The sequence below is a fragment of the Balaenoptera physalus genome, assembly GCF_965194825.1.
Source record: "Balaenoptera physalus genome assembly, chromosome: 13".
Classification (NCBI taxonomy): Eukaryota; Metazoa; Chordata; class Mammalia; order Artiodactyla; family Balaenopteridae; genus Balaenoptera; species Balaenoptera physalus.
The window spans coordinates 10,635,985-10,660,858 of record NC_138892.1 but is presented as its reverse complement, the minus strand read 5'-3'; the positions used below and the strand labels follow the sequence as shown (position 1 = coordinate 10,660,858).

The window sequence follows — 24,874 nt, the reverse complement described above, 5'->3', positions numbered from 1 at the left end:
ACATACGGAGGATGTGGGGGTCTTTGAGGAGAAGAGGCGACTCGGAGACCCCTCCTCATTCCCTTAGGGTACCCGGGCAGCATTAGGGGTTCGGTCTCAGGAGAGAACCTCGACGCAGAGGTCAGGGGGCGCGCTGGGGGAGCGAAGACAGAGGAGGGGGAAGGGACAAAGTTTGAAAGTGCCCTTCCAACTCTTCCAGGGAAAGTTTGCTTAGGGGCCCCATGGACAGAGAGAGGGTAGAGGTGCAGGGGGCCCGGTGGCGGGATGACCCCCGAGAGGTGACCGGACCCCGGGGGAGGGACCCCTCCCCCCTGTCCCGGCTCGGCCCGGCTGGGAGTCGCCCGGCTCGGGGCCGCGTGTGTTAGTTGGGGCCGCTTTCGGGCCGCTCCGCCGGGCTGGGGGGTCCCGCCGCGGGCCGGGAGCGGGGTCCCCGGTAGCCCCAGGGGGGAGCTTTGCTACGAGGGGTTTCCCGCACCGGGGCTCCCCGGCCCCGCAGAGCCAGCCCCCGGCAAAGGGGAAATGTGCCGGCGCGCCAGCGGTCCTTGGCGCCGTTTGGGGCGCGTGGCGGGCGCGGGGGGCGGCGGCCGGGCCGGCGGGACGCCCGGTGGGGGAGCCCAGAGAGCCAGGCAGCGGCCCCGGGCGGCGGCGGGGAGCGGGAAGGCCCGGGCCGGGGGGAAAGGTCGGATTTGCTCAGCGGAAGAAACACAGATGGCGGCGGCGCGGCGCCATTCCGGGCCGGGAGCAGGCAGCCAGCAGCCCTGTCCTCACCGCGGTCCGCCCGCCGCCGCTAAATACCCGGATGCGCCGCCCGAGCGCCAGACGCGGAGCTGGGAAAAGGGAGGCAGAGGAGGCGGAGGCGGAGGCAGACCCGGGCGCCGAGACCGACCGACAGACCGGCGAGGCTGGGCCACGCAGACCCGGCCCAGCGAGTTCCTCCCGCGACCCGAGCAAGGTCCCCGAGAGACGGCCTCGGACTGGCCTGGGAGCCAGAGGCGCCAGAGCAGATCCCGAAGCAGGCTTTCCTCGGTTTCCGACGAGGGCTGGCCCTTTGGAAGGTGCCTTCTTCAACAGCAGGACCAGGCAGGCCACCATGACCGAGAACTCCACATCCACCCCTGCGGCCAAGCCCAAGCGGGCCAAGGCCTCCAAGAAGTCCACAGACCACCCCAAGTATTCGGACATGATCGTGGCTGCCATCCAGGCGGAGAAGAACCGTGCTGGCTCTTCGCGCCAGTCCATCCAGAAGTACATCAAGAGCCACTACAAGGTGGGTGAGAACGCCGACTCCCAGATCAAGTTGTCCATCAAGCGCTTGGTCACCACTGGGGTCCTCAAGCAGACCAAAGGGGTGGGTGCCTCGGGGTCTTTCCGGCTGGCCAAGAGCGACGAGCCCAAGAGGTCAGTGGCCTTCAAAAAGACGAAGAAGGAAGTCAAGAAGGTGGCCACGCCAAAGAAGGCCGCCAAGCCCAAGAAGGCTGCTTCCAAAGCCCCAAGCAAGAAGCCCAAAGCCACCCCAGTCAAGAAGGCCAAGAAGAAGCCGGCTGCCACGCCCAAGAAAACCAAAAAACCCAAGACTGTCAAAGCCAAGCCAGTCAAGGCATCCAAGCCTAAGAAGGCCAAACCAGTGAAGCCCAAAGCCAAGTCCAGTGCCAAGAGGGCCGGCAAGAAGAAGTGACAATGAGGCTTTCCTTGTGGACACTCCTGCCTGTCTATTTTCTGTAAATACTTTTCTCCTTTCTTCTCTCTTGATCCTCATCTGCAACCCTTTGCCCCTTTTCCTTCTGACTTTGTAAAGAGACAGTTTGTATTCCTCAGAAATTAGGGAATAATTCATTTTTCCTTAACCAATCACGCAAGGACAGCAACAACAAATCTCATCTCTGTAATGATGAGAATGTACTTACATTTTGTTTTGTTGATTTGTTACTAATATGCTTATGGTTTGGGGATTTGGGTGGGTTTGTGTGTTTTGTTTAGTTAGATGGTTGGTTCACTCTGAAGGTAAAAGTCGGGGGGAGGGGGAGAATGGGCAAGGCAGCTTCTTGTGGCTACATGACAGGGAGCCCAGGAATTGTAAGGTTTGTAGGAATACCTATGAGGCCATCGAGTTTTCTTTAAGTTGAGCACTGCTTGTGAGAGTTTCAGAACCTAGGCGCGGAGGAGAGGGGTGGCAGCAGCTGGACGGCAGAGGAGGGAGGTGGAAAAAAAAACCCTCTCTAGGCTGCCTTCCACCTCCCAGTGGTGAGCCGTGGGGCGTCCAAATCCAGTTTCCTTGTCACTTCTGTTAAGTCTGCCCCAGTGGCCTCCCTGTTGTCTTAGGGACGTGGAGGGGGTTGAAGTGACAGCTGGTCCGAGAAACTGTGGCTTCTCTCAGTCAGCTGGAAACTAGCCACTGGGGGGGTGTGGGGGGGGTGGTCTCTGGCTTCCAAAAGTCTCCTGTTATAAACAGGAGTGGAAACTTTGGGGGAAGGGTGGAGAGTCATTCAGCCAAGTGCCTCAGTGTGCCCTGTTGAAACTTGGGTTTTTCCACACAATTGGATTGTATCCTAGGAGAACCTTTTTGCTTTTCCCCTGATTTTTGGTTCCTCCTGTACAAGAGGTGGCTTTGCTTAGCAGTCTGGTGGGGCTCCATCCCTGCCGCCCACTTAAAAACCTCCCGACCTCTTTACTTCTGAGTCTTTTATAAGTAGTTGTAGATGGGGGAGAAGGGGAGGGAGGGGAGTGGACAGCAAGACATACTGCAGTCGACTTTGAATTGCTAAGTAGTTTTACAGAGCTAGGTCTGTGCGTGTGTGTGTATATGTATATATACATATCTAGGGCTAGTACTTACGTTTCACACCCGGGAGCTGGGAGAAAAAACCTGTACAGTCGTCTTTCCCTTGTTTTTAATAAAATAGAAAAACGCGCAATTGCGCGTCCCCCCCCCCCCCCCGCCTCCTTTTTGTTTGTAAACAAGTGTTATTTGTGCCTGGAAGAATTTGCTGTCTTTGTAATTTTCAAACTTTAAAATAAAATTGAAAAAAAAAAACCTGAGCGATGTGTTTTTCCATACTTCTAAGACTGGAGGAAAATGCGGAGCAATTGGACTGGCGAGCAGTGGGGGAAATCTGGGGGCGTTTGCACCTGAGAACTGGGGAGGGTTCCAAGAGCTCGACAGAACCCGGGAAACGCTAGGGCCGGAGCGTACGGAATATGCCTCACCCTGCTTCTAGGCGTCTGCTTCCGGCGTCCAGAGGGCATCCCCTAACCTTCCGAGAGGTGGGTGTGGAGGCAGGGCATGGGAATGGGGTGGGGGTCTGGTGGGCCCGGCCCTGACTTGCCTTGCAACCCCCGTCGCCTCCCCTCCCCCCACACGGACAGCTCCAGTCTCAACTTACAAATCAATCCACTTTCGTCCTCTGCAGATCCCGCCAGGCCCCGCCCGCCTATCGCGGGGTCCGCCTCCCCTGCCCCGTAACTGAGCCCTTCTCACTCCGATTGGCTGCCGGAGCCCGGCCCCCTCCACGTGATCAGGTCGCGGCCGCAGTGCGCAAGGCCGGGAGCGGGCAGGCGAGCTCGGGCGAGGTGGGCAAGATGTGGGCTGGCCGCGTCCTCCGCGCTGCGCTCTCCGGGGCCCCCCGCGGCCACCGCGCGCAGTCAGAGCTGGCTCAGCTGCGTGGCATCCTGGAGGAGGAGCTGGAAGGCATCCGCGGAGCTGGCACCTGGAAGAGCGAGCGGGTCATCACGTCCCGTCAGGGGCCGCGCATCCACGTGGACGGCGTTTCCGGAGGTAACTCCCCCTCCTGGGAATCCTCAGACCTGGCCGGTGTTCGAGGGCCGTTCTGAGGCTTTCGCTGAAATGGAGGTCCTGGAGGCAGTGGGCGGGCGGGAGCGCACACGTAGCCGCTGGACCCTTTCCCATCTATCAGGCCGACTTGCCGCTTCCCACAGTTAACTCTAACCTGGTTAGACCAGTTTCCACGGAGGCAGGTAATTTGCCCTTTGAGCACCTTTTTGGCTTAGAGGGCAGGGCTGGATCGATCTAGCCCTATGAAAACGTGAGAAAGAGAGACAGACAGCTGGCTCCCACCGTACCGCTTCAAGGAAGGGTGGTGAGAAGGTGGCAACAAGAAATCCCGCATTTCTGGAGCTGCTGCTTTGTTCAGGCTTCTACTGATTGCAGCACATGGACTCCTGCAAGCGTCAAAACGTGGGAATGACTAATCTCGTTTACAGACGAAGAAGCTGACGCTCAGAGATGTGAAGTGGCTTGCCTAAAAGCCCCCAGCTAGCTGCAGGCAGAGCTGGGCTTTGGTCTAGATCTTCTGGTATATTGGAGCTGGCAGGTCAGCTAAATGGCCATAGAGACCAACTTCCTGGCCAAAATCACAGGGAGCAAGGGGCTCGAGGGCTGCTGCGGAAGTCACACCATGAATTGGCCCACCAGGCCTCCCTGGTTTCTGCCTCATCAGTGGTCACTGTCCATCTTGTCTGTGCCAGGCCCCAGGTGGATGCTGGTTACAAACAGGCCCCCCAAACTGCCTTCTGCCAAGGAAATAGGCATGGAATCCTTGGTGGTGTTGTGCTCATTTGAAAAACAGAGGTCCTAGGAAGTCTCTACCTTTCCCCAGGGAAGCTTGGAGCAGGTCAAAAAATGGGAAATTAGGAGACCTAGGTTCTCATCGTGTTTTTGCCTCTCCCAAGCTGAGTAAACCTTGCCCTCTTGAAGCCTTAGTTTCCTCCCCGGGTCACCTGTGTTCACTTTGGGCTTTATAATTCAAGGGTCAAGGTCTCAGAGGCAACCCAGCTGGGCATGCGGTTCTGTACCAGGCAGCAAAGTCAACTGTGTAGAGTTTGGGGACCAAGGCAGGCCTCTGACGCAGCCCTCTTCTTTTACCCACGAGGAAACCAAGGCCCAGATGAGGGGTTGCTGGTGGTCTTCAGGGACAGAAGAAGCCAGTGAGGAAGAGCTGGTTCCTCTGGGTGAATGTGATCCAAAGCCAGAGTCTAAACTTCTCATCCTTCAAGGCGCTGCTCTGAGAGTCCTTTTCTAACCCTCCCTCTCCTGTAGCTGTTGGATTTGGTGCTTCTGAGGGGCTCCCAGCTCCCCATCCTGGCCTCTGCCCCCAGAACAGACCATGCTGTGTGGTTGTTGCCTCCTCAAGGGTGAATCCAGGTTCATGTCCTCTCTGAGTCCCCAGGGCCTGGTACTGACACCTTTCCAGGCCCTTCTTGGCCCTGAGCTGCTGTGTCCGTTCCCCCGTCCTCCACCTCAGGAATCCTTAACTTCTGTGCCAACAACTACCTGGGCCTGAGCAGCCACCCCGAGGTCATCCAGGCAGGTCTGCAGGCCCTGGAGGAGTTTGGAGCTGGCCTTAGCTCTGTCCGCTTCATCTGTGGCACCCAGGTACACAGTAGGTGTTGCCCAGGCCGGGGACGGGCGGGGAAGGAAGGGGGGGTGGTCCCCAGCGTTGGGCGCTGACCCCAGATGTCTGCTTCTGCCGTTAGCAGGGCTAGTTTAGGCAGCTCAGCTCATCCCACTAGAGCTGTCCACTCGAAAGGCTGGTTTCCAGCTTCTGTTTTGCTGTGAAGCCTTGGGCAAGAAACTTTCCCTCTCTGAACATCCATTTCCCCACCTGCAAAACAGCTCCTTACACCTGTTCCTCTTCGAGAAAGGAAGAAGAGAAGGCAGGGATTGAGAAGAAGGTTTCCGGAGCTATTCTGCCTGATCTCAGTTCCCAGCACCATTTATTGGTTCTGGTACTGTGGGCAAGTGTCTTAACTTCTCTGTGCCTCAATGCCTTCATTGGTAATGTGGGGATAATTTTACTTAACAAAATTATCCCAAATTAAAGAGTTAATACATGTAAAAATGCTTAGAACAGTTCCTGGCACATAGTAGTGCTCAATAAATGTTGGTTATTAATTTTATTTTGTAAATGTTACAAAATGAAGTTTTATAAACATGAAACTTACAGTGCTTGCTATGTGTCAGGTGCTATTTTAAGAACATTACAAATATTAACTCATTAATGCGTATAATAATCCTAAGTGATAAGTGCTATTTTCGCTCCTGTTATAGAGATGAGGACACTGAGTCCCAGAGAAGTCAAGTGACTTGCCCAGGGGCACACAGCCTGTTGGGGTGCGATTTGAACCCGGATGGCCTAGCTCAAGAGTCAGTGCTTCTGAGCCCTTGTGATTATTATTACTTGTCCTTTCAGAAAGGTGAAGATGAAATGAATGGAACTTTTGACTCCCATCCAGGGCACTTTAGACTGGACAGCTTTCAAATCTAAGAATTGGAGGCCCAAGTGAACCTAGAGTGACTTATATAATCCTCTTCTTTGCCATTAAGCAACAAAGAAAGGCACTCAGTTTGATATCGGGGAGACACATCTTCCTTTGTCATTAGCACCCATAATTCTACCATCAAACCCCCATTATAAAACGAAGACCCAACCAGGAAGAAGAGCACCTTCTTAGTGGGCCCCTAATTCCTCAGTGGGAACCATGTGCCAGATTCCTGTTGGCTCTGGGTGAACCTTGTGGTGCAAAAAGTAGGAGGAGGATCTGTTTGTGGCCCTGTGAGCCTCTGTCCCCAGGACCTGTCCCAAGTGGCCCAGAAGGCATTAACACCTGTTTCACTCACTTACTTCAGAGCATCCACAAGGATCTAGAAGCAAAGATAGCCCGCTTCCACCAGCGGGAGGACGCCATCCTCTATCCCAGCTGTTTTGATGCCAACGCCGGCCTCTTTGAGGTGTGTGAGGCCACAGGTGGGAGTTGGTGAGACCTGCGAGGCTGTGGAAGGCTTGGGAGTGTGCAGTCCAGAGAACTTGGCAGGATGCCAGTATCACGCCTAGAGGCTCCAGTGTCTATTTCTTACGGAGGTCAAGGTTGGGCCAGTAGGTCTCCAGGAGGAATCCTGGGGCTTACAAGGAGGCCAGCTTCCAGGGCATTTGGAGGGTAACCTGTTTCAGCTGGAAGGCTGAGGGTGTTAGGGGCCACACATTCACCAAACATGTTCTCACCTCCTTTTGCTAGAGCAAAGCCCCTGATTCAGCCCAGTCCTGGGGCCCTGGGGACCAAGATAGAGGCAGAGGGCTCCTGGCCTCCCTGCCTAGCAGAATGCCCTGGTTGGCAGTGAAATATTGATTCAGGGGGAGTCATGAGGGAGGGAGAACCCCAAGGTGGTTGGGTGATGGCTCTTCTCCTAACTGCCTTCTGCCAGGCTCTGCTGACCCCGGAGGACGCAGTCCTGTCGGATGAGCTGAACCATGCCTCCATCATCGATGGTATCCGTCTGTGCAAGGCCCACAAGTACCGCTACCGCCACCTGGATATGGCCGATCTGGAGGCCAAGCTGCAGGAGGCCCAGGTGGGGCAAGGCCTAGCAGTTCTAGGGGCCAGGACTGGGCTTATCCTCAGTCTTGCTGCCGCACCCAGCACTCCCCCCACCCCCATCCCCCGGTGAAGGAAGCGAGGCTTATAGAGGCCAACTTCTCACTCACAGGCAAACAGCCTGAAAGTTCGAAACAACCAGGATTTGAACCCAAATCCTCAGACCCAAAGCTTTATTCCATTGCGCAATACTGCCTTGAGTTTTAGTAAGCACCTTATGTGTGGCAGGCCCCTGCTAGGCATAAGGGTGGGATGAGCTTATGGGCAGAACTGGCCACACTCCATCCTGCCCTCTGGGAGAGGAGACTGCGAACATTTTTCCTGCCCAGTGCTGAGTGTGGCTCCAGACTGCCCTGGAAGAGGTGGGTAAAGCTCAGAGAGGCCCCAGTGAAGGAGAGGATGTACCAGCCTCAACGTGGTAGTGCTTATGTGCTCATCTCTCTGCTGGGCACTGGGCGAGCTGAGCCTTTAGAGCCCCGAGCAGCACAGAGAGTGAGTGGTTTGGCCCAACTCATGATACCGGCCACCTTCTGTATCTTTCCTGCAGAAGCATCGGCTGCGCCTGGTGGCCACCGACGGGGCCTTTTCCATGGACGGCGACATCGCACCCCTGCAGGAGATCTGTCGCCTTGCCTCTCAATATGGTGCCTTGGTCTTTGTGGACGAATGCCACGCCACTGGCTTCCTGGGGGCCACAGGACGGTGAGAGCACACGGCACCTGAGTCCTTGGGTTGGACTCCTCAGGGCGGGTGGGAAACCGGGAGGCCAGCCCCCAAGCCCAATCCGTGATCCTGGGCACTCAGGTGGCCAGTGGTGGCAGTGGCAGCTTCCCTTGCAGGGGCACAGATGAGCTGCTGGGCGTGATGGACCAGGTCACCATCATCAACTCCACGCTGGGGAAGGCACTGGGTGGAGCATCAGGTGCCTACAGGCTTGTGCCCCTGGGCTCCCCTCATCTACATGCAGGGCCTTGGAAGAGTCTCGGGGAAGGTGGGGAGGGGAGACCTGGGGCTGCAGGGAAGAAGACAGCGGGGACTGTCCTCTCAGGAGGGGCATGGGGTAAGCTCTGGCTCCTGGCCTCTGACTGCTGCCCCACCCCCATCCCCACCTCTGTCCTTGTTCTCAGGGGGCTACACTACAGGGCCTGGGTCCCTGGTGTCCCTGCTACGGCAGCGTGCCCGGCCCTACCTCTTCTCCAACAGTCTGCCACCTGCTGTCGTCGGCTGTGCCTCCAAGGCCCTGGACCTGCTCATGGAGAGCAACGCTGTCGTCCAGTCTATGGCGGCCAAGACCCAGCGGTGCGGTCTCGGGCAGGGTGGGGCCAGCGGGGGCGAGGAAGCTGGTGAGGGCCTGCCCTGCGTGCCTGCGCAGGCCCTAGCTCCCTGCCTACGGGTTCTGCCTTTGCCCACCCCACTTCCCCAGCGGGTTGCACTGGGACTCAGCTCTCTTAGCCAAGGGCTGCCTGCTTGCCCACCTCCCTCTTCTCTCTGCCTCTTCTTTCCATTTCCTGGTGCATTTCTCTGCAAATGCTCCCCATCTGCCTCTCTGGGTCTGCATCTCTGTCTTTGTTGGTCCCTCCTGCAGACTTGGTCACAAACCTTGGGTCACATGCCCATCAGGAGAGGGTGTGATTGCTCCACAGCCCCCCAGCTCCCTGTGATGCCCAATTTGTGCCCACAGATTCCGCAGTAAGATGGAGGCTGCTGGCTTCACCATCTCGGGAGCCAATCACCCCATCTGCCCTGTGATGCTGGGTGATGCTCGTCTGGCCTCTTGCATGGCAGATGACATGCTGAAGAGAGGTAAAGGGGGCCGGGGCATGAGGAGTGGCTGTGGGTCCTAAAAGAAAAGGAGGGAACCCCTAGACTGTGAATACCCCACTTCCCCCTGCCCTACTGCCCCTCTTAGACCAGCTGTCTGTCCAAGCTTGAAAACCCTAGGCCATGAGGCAGTCCCCTGTCTGAGATCTTGGGCAGCTCCCTTCTCCTCTGTGGTCCTCAGAAAAGGAGGAGCTGTATATCATGCCCCAAAAGCCTGTCTGGCTCTGGTGAGCCCCAGGTTGACTCTCTCTACCCTCCCAGGCATCTTTGTCATCGGGTTTAGCTACCCTGTGGTCCCCAAGGGCAAGGCCCGGATCCGGGTCCAGATCTCAGCGGTGCACAGCGAGGAGGACATTGACCGCTGCGTGGAGGCCTTCGTGGAGGTGGGGCGGCTGCACGGGGCACTGCCTTGAGTCCTGGGTAGTGACAAGCAGAGCCAAGGTCCCCCTCCCTCCACAGTGACAGAGAGGGGGGCCTTTGACCAGCCCAGGCCAGAGGCTGTGAACTCTGTCAGTCCTGGGGCCAGGCTGGGGTGAGGCCTGTGCTTGTGGCTGTGAGTGCAAAGTAACAGTGTGGAAATTGGCTGTGTCGTGTCGGTCTGCTTTATTCTCTCGGAGCAGCCCCAGTCCTGCGCTGGTCGAAGAATCAGGCAGGAGCTGGGGCTCTGAGGGCCAGCTTCTGAGGACTGTAATAGATCTCAGAGCTGACCGCCTTCCCCAAATAAAGATGGGACCCAGGCAGCTCGGGTAATAGAGGCTGGAGCCACTGTTTGGCTCAGTTGGATTCTTTCCTGCTGTAGAGGGCAGCTGAGCCCCAGCCCTGCAGGCCCCTTCCCGTGCCACCCACCCGCCTACTCTGCAGCCTCCAGAGTCTAGCCTTGGTGAACACCTCGTCCTCTGCTCCGCATCCAAAGGATGGCCTACAGCTGCCCAGATAAGGGGCTGGGCACCCAAACCCATGTTTGGGAGAAGCAGAAGATTCGGCCCCAAAGGAAAGAGTGTCGCTATTGGAGAGGCCCCCGATGGTCTGGAACTCTGTGTTCTAAACTTTGTTCCTGCCTCTGTGGCCTTAGGCAGGCCCCTCCCCCGTGTGTGCCTCGGTTTCCCCCGCTGTACCAAGAGTGGTTGTTATATTGGTATCAGGGCCTTTCCATTTCCGTATTCCCGGGGCCTGCTGGCCTGAAGATCAGCCGCCAGGGGGCGTAGCGAGCTCAGGCTCTGCCATCGCCCCGCCCCCTCCAGACTTCTGGCCTTGGACTCAGCTTTTGCTGCAGGCAAGGCCCCATCCCGCCTTGACCCCGACAATGGCTCACTGCTTCCCTGCTGAAGACGACAGTCCCCTTCCCACAGTTGCAGCCCCTGGTGCTTCTCTCTCCATTGCCCTCCCCACTCAGCCTTACGGGCACCTGGTGGGGGTAAAGGATGGGTTCTCCGTCACCGCGCCTCCAGCTTCAGCATGGTGTGGGCTTGGGAAGCTCGTAGTTTGCTGGCGATAGGGCAGGGAGGATGAAAAGGCCCTTCTTCATTAACGATGGGACCATGTCTCTGGTGCCCCCCAGCCCCAGCCCTCCCTTCAGCCTGGGTGTCTAGGGATGGACAGTCTGGGTGAGCTCAGGCCCAATCCATCAGGATCTTAATGCTGGGATGCTGAGAATCCTAGCCTGTGATCCCGAGGAGCTTGAGGCTGGGGTCCAGGAGTTCGGGGTGCTAGGAGATGCAGCCCCGGGGGGAGGGGGCTGCTGTGGCCACATCAGGGGCACAGACACGGGTAGGGCATCTGGCACCAGGTGCACTCCTACAGCAGCAAGTACACACAGCCTGGTGCCAGCCCCTGGCCAAGCCAGCAGCTTGACATGCATGGTCTGCTCAAGCTGGCAGGTCATAGAGGGTGGCCATGAGCAGCCACGGGGTGACAAATCACAGTAGGTGAGGCTGAGATAAGGTGGACCTAGGTGAGGTCCATCAGCCAGTGGCGCGCAGTGAGCACTGTTGCGTCCTGTAGTTCCCAGGCGCCGCCGCTGACATTGTGGGGCGGTGGCAGTGCCTTGACACCGTGGGCCAGCTTGTCGCGGTCGAGCACCGCATCAGCAGCCAGCTTTCGACTCAGCGTGTGGAGCTGTGCTGGCCCAGGTCCACCGTGGCACAGCTCCTCCGCCACCATCCAGAGGGGTCATAGGAGGTGCCAGCAGGTGCAGTGGCAGCTCTGGGCACACATGCTTGGGCTTGGGCACTTAACTGGTCATCGCCAGAGGCCAAGACAGGCTATAGGGCCGAGGGCCAGTCGTGGACAAGCTGCACTTACACACGCTGCAGAGCCTGGGTCTCTGGGGACCACTCTCAGGGCCCACCATCTGTCCTCTACGTTGGGTGCAGGGTTCAAGGCCACAGTCACCAGAAGCAGCAGTTGGAGCAAGGGAAGAGGGGGTGCCTGGGGCCCACTGGGACTTGGGCCATAGCGAGGCGCCCTTCCTGCCTGCCCTACAGGTGGTCCCTCTCTGGTTGCCACCATCCTCCCTCCTCCTCTGCAATCATATCAGCAGCTCAGCCTTGCTGCTGCTGGGAGCTCTTTGCCCTAGTACTGCCCCTGCCCATCCAGAGCTTAGCCTCCAGCAAGGAGGGACATGGTGGGCTGGGAGCTCCCAAGCAGAGGGAGGACAGTGTGTCAGGGACCTTGGGGCTTTCAGGGTCCAGGCCTGCCACATTCGTGAGTCCAGGCTTCTGGGACTCTTAACAGTGCATTACTTTAATACAAGGTGGTTGTGGACCCCTAAATTCTTAAATCCCACCACACTAAGTCTGGATCCTACAATTCTGTTCTTCAGAGATCACACGATTCTACAATTCTAATTCCTTAATTCAATTTTGATAGCTCTGAATTCAGGTTTGGAGAATCTAGGTATGATCCCTAATATCTTCAATTCAGTGAGTCTCTGCTTCCAAAAATTTGGGGATGCGCTGCATCTGGGATGGGTGACATGAGGCTTTAGAGCACTGGTGAAAATCCCAGGGCCCGTGGGAAGCCAGTTCTGAAGAGTCTCTTCCCGGCTCCTCAGGCCTTGATTACAAGTCCTGGCTTCATCAGCGTCCCCTCAGACTGTTTCCTCTCCCCTTTCACAGACTTCTCCTTGACATTCACCCCACCCTCCCAGCTTCTAGAAAGACACCACACAGTCCTCACCACCTCTCCTCTCCCTTAATTCATTGCAGGCAGCCTTCTGGCCCCACTACACTAGTCTAGTTTTCAACAACCACCTTGTTGCTAAATCCAATGTACCTCACACCCCAGGTGCTGGTCTCTAACCCTCTGGAAGCATGTGGCCATGTGGCCCACTCCTCCAAGAGGTCCAGACCAGAACCCCATGACTGAATGATACAGCCATTCACTAAGACCTAGTAACCTCCTTGGGTCTTGCCTGGACAAGAGGCTCCTAATGGCTCACCCATTAAATCGCTCCCCTTCTATTCATCCTTTTAACCCCAGGCCATAATAAACTAATTACACAATAAATGGGCAGGTCCTGTCCCTGCTCTAGAACCTCCTCTAGTTCCCCATTGCCCTCAGGCTAAAGCCAGACTCTTTGGACAGGCACATAAACCCTGCAGGCTTCAGGCAGACTGAACCCCTGGAACAATCTTAGGGAAACTGATGGGTCTCAGGATTCTCAGGGGCCAGGAAGAGTAGTCCTATCTGAAGTCTGCAGAAAAGGGGCTCCTGGATTCCTAGCATAGGACACCCCACTCAAGACTAGGAGTCCTGGGACTTCCCTGATGGTCCAGTGATTAAGACCCCGCACTTCCAGTGCAGGGGGTGGTCGGGGAACTAAGATCCCACATGCCACACAGCACGGCCAAAAAAAAAAAGGCTAGGGGTCCTTTCTGAGCTTGGGTTGGAGCCCTTCTTGGAGCAGGGAGCAGAGACGATGGGGAAGCAGGACCACAGGAGGTGAGAGGGCCAGGAATGGACTGGGCCCTGGGCACAGAGGGGTTAACTACAAAGCGAGAATCTCAGAGAGCGAGATCAATGGGTTACTCGCTGCAGAAAGAGGCAGAAGCAACGCAGAGAGGCAGAGGAGAGCCGGACAGAAGAGCATGCCATCCGGGGGAAACCAGGGAATGAGGAGGAGGTGGCTACTTCTTCGGAAGGAGTGTCCAAGTCCAGCTCAGCAGAGGAGGGCCCTTAAAGGAGAAGAGGGAGCACTGGGAGGCAGACCTGTACCTGCAGGTAGGCACCAAGGGGTGGCCACTGAGCCAGGAGGCAGCTTCAGCCTGGCCGGTTCGCCCAGGATCAAGCAGGAGCCCAGTGCCCAGGGTTGAGGTGGGTGTTGCCCATCCTGGGCTTTGTGGGGACCTGCTGCATGCTGGGGTGGGAGACACAGATACCACCTTTCCTCCCTCCTCCCTGCCTGGCTCCCTTGCCCTTAATACGTCCAGCCACCCCAGAGGTCCAAGCATGTAGGGAGACCCCCAGGTAGCAGTCGATATGGGCCATGGGTGGGGCAGGGGTAAGAGTGAGCACAGCTTGTATAGATGCTCGTGTGCACACACGCGCGCGCACAGATTGTCAGAAGCACTACCTGTTACAGGCTCTCAGATGAGTGCTCCAGCCTGGGAGTCAGGGTACCAGGGTGGCAACAGCCTCAGATCTGCCACTCGGAGTGTGATATTAGCCTCCCATGTCCCCTCTCTGAGCCTCAATTTCCTCATGTGTAAAAAGGGGGCAGTGACTTATATGGTTCTCTCAGCTGTGCCACTGTCATGCTCTCACTAAACTGGACTATCCAATGACTCAGGTATGTCACCCATGTTTGGCTGAATTTGACCTATGTCCAAAAGTCTTCCTTAGGACTTCCCTGGCGATCCAGTGGTTAAGACTCCACCCTTGCAATGCAGGGGGGGCGTGGGTTTGATCCCTGGTCGGGGAACTAAGAGCCCACATACCGCTCCCACATACCATTGTGTGGCTAAAAAAAAAAAAAAAAGCCTTCCCTGTATTTCAGATCCCCATTGAAAACATCAGCTCCTGGGGTTGGAGCTGCCCCTGCCCCCACCCCACTTTACCTGCATCATTGGTTGAAGGTGTCTATCAACTACCTAATCAGCCCTTCATGCCCTGGGCTATGGGGGTGTTCCCTAGGAAACTGAGAAACCCACCTTAGACACCAATGAGACTCTGCCAGGAGCTTGCACAGGGGGTCCCAGTGATAACTTTTGTCTCTGTCCCCCCTCCACCCCCATCCCCCACAAGCTTCCAGCCCACAGGACGTGGCCAGGCCCAGGGTGGGGGACTAGACCCCTGAGTTGAGTGACCAGAGCTGGGGGCTCCTGCCTGAGGACTCCAGCTTCTCTTCCTCAGGTGCCTGTCTGATGGGGAGATGGCTGATGCCCAGAACGTTTCGCTAGACAGCCCAGGGAGTATGGGGGCTGTGGCAGTGCCCGTGGTCTTTGCCCTCATCTTCCTGCTGGGCACAGTGGGCAATGGGCTGGTGCTGGCAGTGCTGCTGCAGCCCGGCCTGAGTGCCTGGCAGGAGCCGGGCAGCACTACGGATCTGTTCATCCTCAACCTGGCAGTGGCCGATCTCTGCTTCATCCTGTGCTGCGTGCCTTTCCAGGCCGCCATCTACACGCTGGATGCCTGGCTTTTTGGGGCCCTCGTTTGTAAGGCTGTGCACCTGCTCATCTACCTCACCATGTATGCCAGCAGCTTCACGCTGGCGGCTGTCTCGGTGGACAGGTGAGCTGTGTCGGGGACCTGGCCGGGTCTGGGCTGGGGAGGGAAGACCTGAACAGATTCTCATTGGCCTTAGAAAGGAGAGAATGGGGGACCAAAAAGGGACATGGGAGGGAGAAAAGGAACAGCTCCCTGGCCCCCACCAACCAGTCTCTGGGCACCTTCAGGGCATGCTTGAGGGGATCATCCTGCCCTCCCCCCAACTCCATTGGGAGCTTCCAGAGAACATCTCTGTGTCCCAAGTGTTAGCACAGGGCTTGGCACATGATGCTCTGTAAGAGTGAAATGAATGGCAAAAGGAACACACCAATGAATTCATCAGATATTTTATTACCGCCCACACCTGGCTCAGGTTGTGGTCAGACTGGCTTTCATGGCTTGAAACTTGGGGTCAAACCCAGGCTCACTCTCTAGCTGACGACCTCGGGCCGGTCACTTCTCTCTGAGCCTCTGACCCAGCCCCGCTAGGTGCCAGGCGCTGCTCTAAGCGCTTTGCGCGCTGACTCCGTTCATCCCCACAACCTCCCTGCGAGGCCGGGAGCGCGATCCCCCCTCACTCGCGAGGTTCAGACACGGGCGTCTAGGCGGCCACCCGCCCGCCTCGCTGACGCCGCGCCCGCCCGCAGGTACCTGGCCGTACGGCACCCGCTGCGCTCGCGGGCCCTGCGCACGCCTCGCAACGCCCGCGCCGCCGTGGGTCTGGTCTGGCTGCTGGCGGCGCTCTTCTCGGCGCCCTACCTCAGCTACTACGGCACCGTGCGCTACGGCGCGCTCGAGCTCTGCGTGCCCGCCTGGGAGGACGCGCGCCGCCGCGCCCTCGACGTGGCCACCTTCGCCGCCGGCTACCTGCTGCCCGTGGCCGTGGTGAGCCTGGCCTACGGACGCACGCTGCGCTTCCTGTGGGCGGCCGTGGGTCCCCCGGGCGCGGCGGCGGCCGAGGCCCGGCGCAGAGCCACGGGCCGCGCGGGGCGCGCCATGCTGGCGGTGGCCGCGCTCTACGCCCTCTGCTGGGGCCCGCACCACGCGCTCATCCTCTGCTTCTGGTACGGCCGCTTCGCCTTCAGCCCGGCCACCTACGCCAGCCGCCTGGCTTCGCACTGCCTCGCCTACGCCAACTCCTGCCTCAACCCACTGGTCTACGCGCTCGCCTCGCGCCACTTCCGCGCGCGCCTCCGCCGCCTGTGGCCCTGCGGCCGCCGCCGCCCCCGCGCCCGCTGCCCCACGAGCGCCCGCCGCGCCCTCCGTCGCGTCCGCCCGGCGTCCCCAGGCCCTGCCGGCTGCCTCGGGGACGCTAGGCCTCGGGGACGCTAGGCCTCGGGGACGCTAGGCCTCGCGGGCGGCGGCTGGGGCGGGGAGCCGGGTCGGGAGCCCACCCGCGGCAGAGAGGATGGCCGGGCCCTTCCGCGCGCGCCTCCGCCGCCTGTGGCCCTGCGGCCGCCGCCGCCCCCGCGCCCGCTGCCCCCCGGGCGCCCGTCGCGCCCTCTGTCGCGTCCGCCCGGCGGCCCCAGGCCCTGCCGGCTGCCTCGGGGACGCTAGGCCTCGCGGGCGGCTGCCGACTGGCGGCGGCTGGGGCGGGGAGCCGGGTCGGGAGGCCGCCCGCGGCAGAGAGGCTGGCCGGGTCCTAACTGCCCGAGGACCGGAATAAACCTTGTCTGCCTCCATTCTGCTGGGTGTATATCTGTCTGTCATTCCCCTTCCCCCTGGACAGGACGCCCCTAGGGCATGGGGCCAAAGCCAGGAGCCCTCTGAGGAGGAGTGGCTGAGCTGGGGACACTCAGTCCACTGAGTGGACACCCCTGGGCAGTGAAAATGGTTCAACGCAGCCAAGTGCAGGCCCTTAGCTAGGCAGCCCCGAGACGCTGTCCATAACCAGTCTGGCAGGAAGGAGGGCAATCCGTCTGCCCATCTGTATGGGGTGCTACATTCCTCAATCTAATTATCAAAGCAGCTTTGCAAGGCAGATACAATCAATTCCACTTTATAGATGTAGACCTCAAGAATCAGAGAGGTTGAGTGATTTGTCACATAGCTAGTGTTTGACAGAGGTTGTGTTCAAACCCACTGCTGTTTAACTTTTTCTACTCAGTAGCACCGAGTATGGTTTTTCCCATTTTTTTTTCTCCTCAGATCCCATGGTTTCCAAGGTTTTTCTTGGTTTTTCCTGATCCTCCATCAGCCCTCCTCCCCAAACCTGCAGCTCCCCACGCTCAACTGGATGCCTTAGAAACCTCAGAGGGCTCCCAGCCCCCTTCCTTAGGAGAGTTCTGCTCAGGTACAGCGAGTGCTGAGGGCTTCCCCTGGCCGTCAAGTCCTAGGTCCATTGCCTGACCCAAACCCCTCACATTATTCTTTCAGTCATTTGGTGCTCCTGGCTACGGGGAGACACTGAGCCACACTCGGGCCACAGCTGGCCTTCCAGCAGCCCTGATTACCCTGTAGCCCCCTCCCTACCTGTCCCTGCACACAGCTGGGGTAGTCTGTGGTGTGGAAACCTAATTAACCAATAAATCAGTCTCGATGGTTGCGGAGCCACTCACTTCCTCTCTCACCATAAGCCAATAATGTTTATTAGCTTCTGGCTGAGGCCTGAGACCTTCGGCTTCCGTGTCTCCCCAGCACACCTCCTGGCTGCTGGGCACCCTGGGAAGGCCCTCCCTGACACTGGGCAGCTGCTGAGACCTCATCACTGCCTGCCACCTGCCACAGACCCAGGGGTCAGAACGGCAGTCAGCCTTCTCAGGGGGAGGTTGAGACGCAGCTGGGGAGCGACTGCTGCAAGGGCGCAGCACAGGGGCTGACACCTGGTCCTGTGCTCTTTCTCCCACGTCTCTGCCAAGATGTCCCTGGCTGACTCAGGCTGCAGCAGTGGGAGTGTTTCCTGGAGGGCAGGGGGTGTGATGCTGCCGCTTCTGCAGCCCCCAGTGTGGCCTCTGTCTCCCTGAGGCCATCACTCACACCTCGCCTGGCTCATCCTTGCCTCGTACCAACCCCGGCAGGCAAGGGTTATTACCTCTATTTTCAGAAGTGAAAACCGAGGCTCAAGGAGGTGAGGCATGTGACCAAAGCCAAGTGACAGATTCGAGACAGAGCCAGGATCCTAACTGGGCGAGAGGGATGGCTCTCAGGGCAGCCCAGGCAGCATCGGAAGAACATCTAAGAGCATCTGACAAGGTTTGCTACACGACAGTGGTGAGTGCCTGCAAAATACAAGTGGGGAACAAAATCTCCTGGGGTTGGCTTATGCTGTGGTTGGTCCAGTCACCCAGCTGGGGTCACCTCTGTGGGCACGGACAGGTGACCGACTGGGAACAGCCTCCCTCTAGGATGGGCAGGAGACAATTGCCCAGCCGGGGAGTGGCAGAGCCAGAGCCTGAACCTGCATGAAACCCCAGGCCCAGGGGAGAGGTCGGTCAGTGGAAGCCCTCCACACACAGTGGCCTGGCAGAGGGACACTCGTACAGCCCAGGCCCTTGGCTGGACCCCAAGGCCTCCTGCTTCTGAAGGGGTCTCTCTGGCCCATTGGAACCAGATAAAGAAGCCCAGACACCCCGACTAATGGAGGGCAGTACAGCCTGCCCAGGGTAGGCACACGGCCGGTATTTGATACATGAGGACAGAGGTGCCAGGGAAGGAAAGACATGACCCTCTCCTTTCTTCTTTCCTTTATCCCTCTAACACGAGTGCCTGCCCTAAGCTAGCCCCTGAGAGGAAGTCAGAGACAGCGTGAATTTGGTCTGGTCTCTGCCTTCTGGGAGCTCTCAGTCTAGCTGGAGAGCCAGATACCAAAAGAAGAAAGGATAGCACTGTGTTATGGGGCCATAACGGAAAAGTACACACAGTTTGAAAGGGCCCGGAGGAGGAAACTCCTGCCTTCCTGGGCAATCCAAGCAGGAGTCCCAGAGGAGATGACATTTAACATGCATTTTCCTGGGAAGAGGTGGGAAGGGCCTGCCAGGTGGAGCAACAGCTTGTGCCAAGGCAGGTACAGGTGGGAGCAGTAAGCGGGCTTGTGTAGCTGAAGCAGGGCGGGGTGGGGCCTGGGGAGCCCGGGAGGGTGGGTGCAGTGCGATCACGTGTGTCTCCTAGGCTAGCTGGGGGGCAGGAACTTCATCCTTCAGGCAGGCAGTGATGCCATCGAGGGTTTTCAGGAGGGGAGGTGCCCTAGGGTTGCTGTGTAGAGGCTGGGTTGGAGGTGCCAGGTTGGCAGCAAGGAGCCCAATCCAGAGGCTGTTCTGTGAACCCTGGGCCAGAAAAGCTACCACCAAGGGCCTGGCCTAGGACTAGGAGATTATTTTTGCCATGGCTTTGGCAGGAAGATTGATGGCCTGCTGCTGGGCTTGGGCTCGGCCCCTGAGGTTCCTGGGTCTGCTTCAGGGGGCTGACGAAATGCTTGGAAGAGCAGATGGTTGTAATCGTCTGGTGGAGAGAGCCGAGTCCTGCAGGGCCGGAGGCAGGCAATGGGGGCTGGGGTAGAGGCTGAGCGAGCCCTGGCTGCTGCCTCATGGAGAATCCACCTGACCTGAGCCTCCTGCAAGGTCTCAGGACAGGCTCAGGGCAGCCTGGAGGTCCCAGGGAGGAGCTCCTCTTAGTCGGGGGAGATTTGAATTCTGCAGCCCTCTCACCCTCCTGTTTGTGCAGATCTCTTAGGGATGGGCCTGCAACATTCATGTCTGAACACCTACTGAGTACAGAGTTCTCCTGCAGGAAAGAAAGACAGAAGCATAGGGGATTGTGGGAGCCCAGAGGAGGGCCCTAACCAGCTTGGGGAGGCAGAGAAGACTTCCTGGAGGAGCTGATGCCCAAGCCAAGTCCTGAAGTGGGAGTTAGGACAGGCGGGGAAAGGAGAGATGGGAGAATACACACACAGGCCACTTGGGGTCCTCTACCTGCAGTCAGGCACAGCATGACGAGCCGAGGGCCTGGGACAGGGTACACGGGAGCCCCAGCAGGAAGTGAGGTGGGAGAGGTGAGGGGGGGCAGTCGCAAAGGATTCTGTAAATCCTGTCTGAAACCGAAACTGTACCTTGTCCTGAGGGCAATGGGGAGCCGTGAAAAAGTTTTAAGCAAAAGAGTGACCTGATCAGATGTACTCTTTAGGGAACTCTTTCTGGCTGCAAGGCAGGCTTTTCCTGGGGAGGGAAAGCAGAATGAGACTGGGGGCAGGGAGACCAGTTAGGAGGCTGGTGTGAGAATCCAGAGAGATGAAGACATCCAAGACTCTGGCAGCGGGTGGGGAGACATGGACAGACGGGACAAACATATACGAGGTGCAGCTGTCGGGACTAAATGGTGATTAACTGTTGTGGGGTAATCGGTGTCCCAGATGATACCCAGCCTCTGGCTTGGGCTACTGGGGGTGGCAGTGGGGGTGATGCGGGCAGAGGTCTGGGGCGGGAGATGCTGAGCTCAGTTGGAACACGTTGCGACCAGGGGCCTGGGGGACACGGCAGGGGTGTCCACGGGGCGGTGGTGTACTGGGCACCTGCTGTATTTCAGGCCTTGCACTTGGCTCTGGAAGTTGTGTCTCATCTGCTTTAGAGTTTTAAAGATGGAGAAACTGAGGCTCAGAGAAATTAAGTAACCTGCCCAAGATCACACAGCTAGCCCCAAACAGAGCTGGGGTCTAAATCAGGTTGGTCTGATTTCAGTTCCACGGTCTTTAGGGAGGAGAAGGGGCAGGTAGGAGTTTTTTGAAGGGGAGGGAGGAACCTGAACATACAAAGGTGACCTCCACCCCCAGCCATCCGCCCTGTGTAGCAAACGCGGCCAAGGGTGAAACTCAGCCCCGGGGAGGGTGGGCGAACTGCAGGCCCCGGTACAGCCGTGTTATCCAGCCCCTCTCCCTGCCTCAGGCCGACGGGAACAGCACCAGCTATCAACTTCAAGCTGTGAACCTGGGGACATAAGTACCAATTAACCACCCCGAGGTTTCCTATTAATGAACATCAGTCCTCAGCCCTGATGCAGGGCTCATTTGCGAGTCGCCGGCTGGATCCAAGACGGCATGAGGCCACAAGGACAGGCTGTGCAGAGGTGGAATTGTTTCTGGCTTAAGAGGACAAGATTGATTTATTGAGGCATCTGCTTGGTGCCACCTTGCTTTAGAGGCCTGGGCTCTGTGTAGGGGTGAGACTGAAGCAGGAGGAAGGGGGGTGAGGTGGGGTTGAGGGGCAAGGGGTGCCAGCCTGGAGTTCCTGGGGGTGCTTTGGACGGCTGTGGCGCTGGGGAGGGTGCTGGACTGGGCATCTGGTGGACCTGCCAGGTCAACTCAGAGAGGTGGCATAGTGCAGGGGTCAAGGCACGGGCTGTGAGCCACATCGCTGGGATTGAATCCTGGCTCCTGCACTTCGTAGCTGACCTCTCCGTTCCTCAGGACCCATAGAACTGAGCCGTCTGAGCCAGGCTGCATTCCAGGCTGCATTCCAGGCACACCGCCTCGGGCTGCTCCCTGGTGCTGCCAGCTATATGTGAGGTTTCAAGGGCTCTCCAGGGCGGACCCTTGCCTCGATCAAAACCCTCACAGTCTGGGAATTCCCTGGCCACCCAGTGGTTAGGACTCCGAGCATCCACTGCCAGGGACCCGGGTTCGATCCCTGGTCGGGGAACTAAGATCCTGCAAGCCACGTGGTGTGGCCCAAAAACAAAAAAACCCCTCACAATCCAACTGGGGAGGCGCGACTCACCTGCCTCCACGCCACTGGGCAAGCTGACGGCTAAGTGCTTCTATAACACGTGCCATCCTCCCCAGCCTTCAAAGCGGGAGAAAGTCACCAGGCTGGCGTGGACCAGTCACAGAGACAAGGGACCACTCTGGCCCCTGGTCTGGGGCTTCAGGTAAGACTCCTTTGCTTCCCTGAGCCTGTTTCCTCAACTGTAAAGTGAACTGATCATATCTCCTTGCAGGCACCAAGGTCTCGGAGTTAGCTTGAGAGCCAGCATCAGGGGATTTGGGCTAATTCACTTTGGGCCCTATTGCTGGGGGCAGCCAGGGACTTTGTTGGGATTATCCAGGCATCAATCAGTCCAACTTCCTGACCTCCTAACCCTGCCTTGGGCTCAGCATCTGAAGCAATCTGGGGAGCTGGTGGGGCTTTTACCCGGAGCTCATGGTGCCTGCTCTGGGTAAGGATGCATCTGATCTCCAGGGTGGAGGTGACAGCTTGCCTCACCTGCTTTGTCGCCAGGGCAAATCTTCAGACCTCAGGATCTCCACAGCCTGGTCTCACCTCTCTCTCTGGCCAGCCCCTCACGCTCCAGGGCCCTGCACTTTTCCAGGCCACCTCCTGGCCCCAAAGCCAGCTTGTGCCTGTCCCTCCGCCAGGCCTGGCTCGTGCTGCTCCCAGCTCTCCCACCGCCTCGGAAGGCCTGTGATAGTTTGGGCAGCCACCAAAGATCAGCAAAGACCATTCCAGACCCAGCACAGTCCCATCACCTCATACTGTCCTCTCTCTCCTCCAGGTGACCAGGTGCAGGCCTTGTCCACCGAGCACACTGTGCCATGTGCTCAGCGAGGAAAGGGCCCACCCTCCCTGCACGGGGATGGAGACATTCACTCAGTAAGGTCCATCGGTTTCTACTGTGTCTCAGGAGCACTGGGGACACTGGCACTTTGGGAACCTTGGCAGATTCCTGGGCTGGACTGGGTCCTACGCTGCTGACCTCAAGCAAGTTACTCTCTGCCTGAGCCTCAATCTTCTGCATCTATAAAATAGTGGGAGCAAGGGCATTGGCTACCCTTTTGGCTGCAAACACTAAATCAAAGGGCTTGTGTAAAGGGCCTGCTGGCACACAGTAGGAGCTCAACAAATGTTGTCGCCCTCAGTTTTAGGAAACTCTGCTTCTGAGAAAGCTCTAATTTCAGGCGTGGTGGAAACAGCACGAGCTTTGGGGGTGGGTCCAGGGTCCAGCCCAGCTGCCTGGTTGGGTCACCCTGGCAAACCTGCATTTTCTCACCCATCCAAAGCACCAGCAAGGCCAGTTATCTCACAGCATGGTTGGGAGAAGTTGTGAATATTCCCCAAGCATTACCACCGTCTGCCATGGGCAAAGGCAGGAATTTTATTTTGCTTTTTTTGTTCCCTGTTGTATTCCTACCTGGAACATTGCCGAGCACATGGCAAGTGCTTGATAGGTATTTCCAACGTGAATGAAATGGGAGGTATAAAGCAAAGGACCCTACCCAGCCGGTGAAATCAGCAAACAGGATTTCTTCTTACTGCCCCCCCCAACCCCCCGGCCCCCTCCCTGCTCCCCCCACCAACTCGGTAGCTCCCAGAACAGCTCGTAACAGAGCTAACTCCTGTGTGGGCAGCCTCTGTCCAGTTCTCCATCCTGCCCTGCCCAGCCCAGTCTGCTCAGGGCCAACTTGTGTGTTTTCTGACTCACCCTAATGTCTGAGGCTGACTTTAACTGGCTGGATCTTCAGAGAGATTTGGGATTGCAGGAAAAATCTTGGCCGGAAAAGGATCGAGGCAGATTGGCTAGCTGCCCGGCTGTCTGGCAAGTGTCTGATGGCTGGCCCATAAGCCACCTTCATCTGTCAAGCCTTTTGTTCACTGTCTGTACAGCTAGGGTGGGGTGCACGATGGCCCCCTCGCTTGCCCCAGTGGTCATTCTCCTAGTTACATGGCTACAGGGCCAGGGATGGGTGGGCGGGGCACCACAGGGATGGAGGATGCTGCAGGGAGGCGCCCCACTTGCCAGGTGGGGATGGCTTGGTCCAGGCCAAGGACTTGTTGGGGGTTAGCCCGAGAGTCTCCGAGGCAGGTTAGTTATCTTAGAAATGTGCAGTCATCTCAGGGCAATTTCACAAAGTCTCAGCACGCTCCACCTCCTCAGCTCTGCCAATAGAAAGCAGGCTGCCCTAGGGGATAACAGGTCCCAGAAGTGCCCAGGCAGTCCCCAGGATGCCCTGGGCAGGCCTCTCACCTATCTGCTCCCAAAGTTCTGCAGCAAGAGATCCTAACCTCTTCTGAGTGTGGACCCTGCTTAGAATAAAAGCTATAGACCCTTTTACCAGTACATGCATACTCTCCACACAAAATCTTGCATCGTTTCAGGGGGTTCATACCTCTCTAATGGCCCACTAACTTAACCCCTTAGACCTGAGGTTGAGAAACCTTGCCTCAACACTCTCCAGGGTGATCAGCCCCGGAGGTGTGCTGGGGGGAGGCCCAGAGAAGCAAGCTCACTGAGTTTGAGGTCCCTTCCCTCCCATCCTGCTTCTCCTCTGCCCCGGGCTCTTCCCTGCTCAGCCCCACCCCTGGGGCCAGGGGCAAAGCGGGGCTGTGTCCAGGCACAGGCCCCAGCAGAGCCCCCAGAGGAGGGCAAGCTCTAATGTGCCCCCTGGGCCTGAGTGGGCAGGCTCACCTGAGGGAGTTAATCATATGGACAGGAAGGGAGAAAGGCCCACCCGCCCACCCGCCGGTCGCTCACAGGTCGCTCCTCACCTTACTCTGGCACACGGCCAGCAGCAGCCACCTCACTCACAGCAGCAGCAGCTTGAGTTGCACAGACACACTTTACTGCTTCCTCTGCCCTCCTCTCTCCCCAGTCTTGGGGAGGGTACCTTCCCCAACCCTGGCGACCTGGCGGGGCTTGCAGCCTCCCCTCTCCCAGGGTCCTGGAGGCAGCCCCGGGCCTGTATCTCAGCCCCACAGAGACCCTTTTTTTCCTTAGGGTCTGGGGAACAGCTGGGTCCCATGAGTTCAGTTCAGGTCTGGTCAAGCTGGGATTTGGGAGACAAGCTCCCCTCCTCTGAAAAGCAGCCAGGATTCCAACTGGGTGAGAGGGAAGGTGGGGCAGAGCCAGAGCAGGCAGGGATTGCCAATCTGGAAAAAGTCTGTCTTTACTCTGCAGTCGAGTGCTTCCTGGGAGAGGGCTGGGCCCAGCAGGCCCTCCTTTCAGGCTTCCTGCTGTGGCAGATCCCTGCCAGAAGGGG

General features: G+C 58.1%; 3 protein-coding genes across 4 annotated transcripts; all 3 read left to right on the top strand.

The window, feature by feature from the left end:
* Positions 1-798: 798 nt before the first annotated feature.
* H1-0 (H1.0 linker histone) lies at positions 799-3,036 on the top strand. Its single transcript, XM_082420087.1, has one exon. The coding sequence runs from the start codon at positions 800-802 to the stop codon at positions 1,673-1,675; it is 876 nt and encodes a 291-aa protein (XP_082276213.1). The 5' UTR covers position 799; the 3' UTR covers positions 1,676-3,036.
* Positions 3,037-3,507: 471 nt separating this feature from the next.
* On the top strand, positions 3,508-14,695 carry GCAT (glycine C-acetyltransferase). 2 transcript variants are annotated; one of them, XM_082420068.1, is made up of 9 exons: positions 3,508-3,772; positions 5,259-5,389; positions 6,644-6,745; positions 7,217-7,363; positions 7,934-8,088; positions 8,226-8,308; positions 8,514-8,685; positions 9,068-9,189; positions 14,560-14,695. In XM_082420068.1, exons 1-9 carry the CDS (start codon positions 3,577-3,579, stop codon positions 14,604-14,606), a joined length of 1,155 nt encoding a protein of 384 aa, XP_082276194.1. In that variant the 5' UTR covers positions 3,508-3,576; the 3' UTR covers positions 14,607-14,695. The 2 variants fall into 2 exon arrangements, with proteins under 2 accessions (XP_082276194.1, XP_082276193.1); XM_082420067.1 differs by lacking the exon at positions 14,560-14,695 and adding an exon at positions 9,469-9,791 and having other exon boundaries at positions 3,510-3,772.
* Positions 14,579-24,843, top strand: GALR3 (galanin receptor 3; the record flags this gene model as incomplete). The annotated part of the gene is made up of 3 exons (XM_082420135.1): positions 14,579-14,937; positions 15,561-16,235; positions 16,471-24,843. The coding sequence occupies 3 exons, from the start codon at positions 14,579-14,581 to the stop codon at positions 16,577-16,579; spliced, it is 1,143 nt and encodes a 380-aa protein (XP_082276261.1). The 3' UTR covers positions 16,580-24,843.
* Positions 24,844-24,874: the final 31 nt, after the last annotated feature.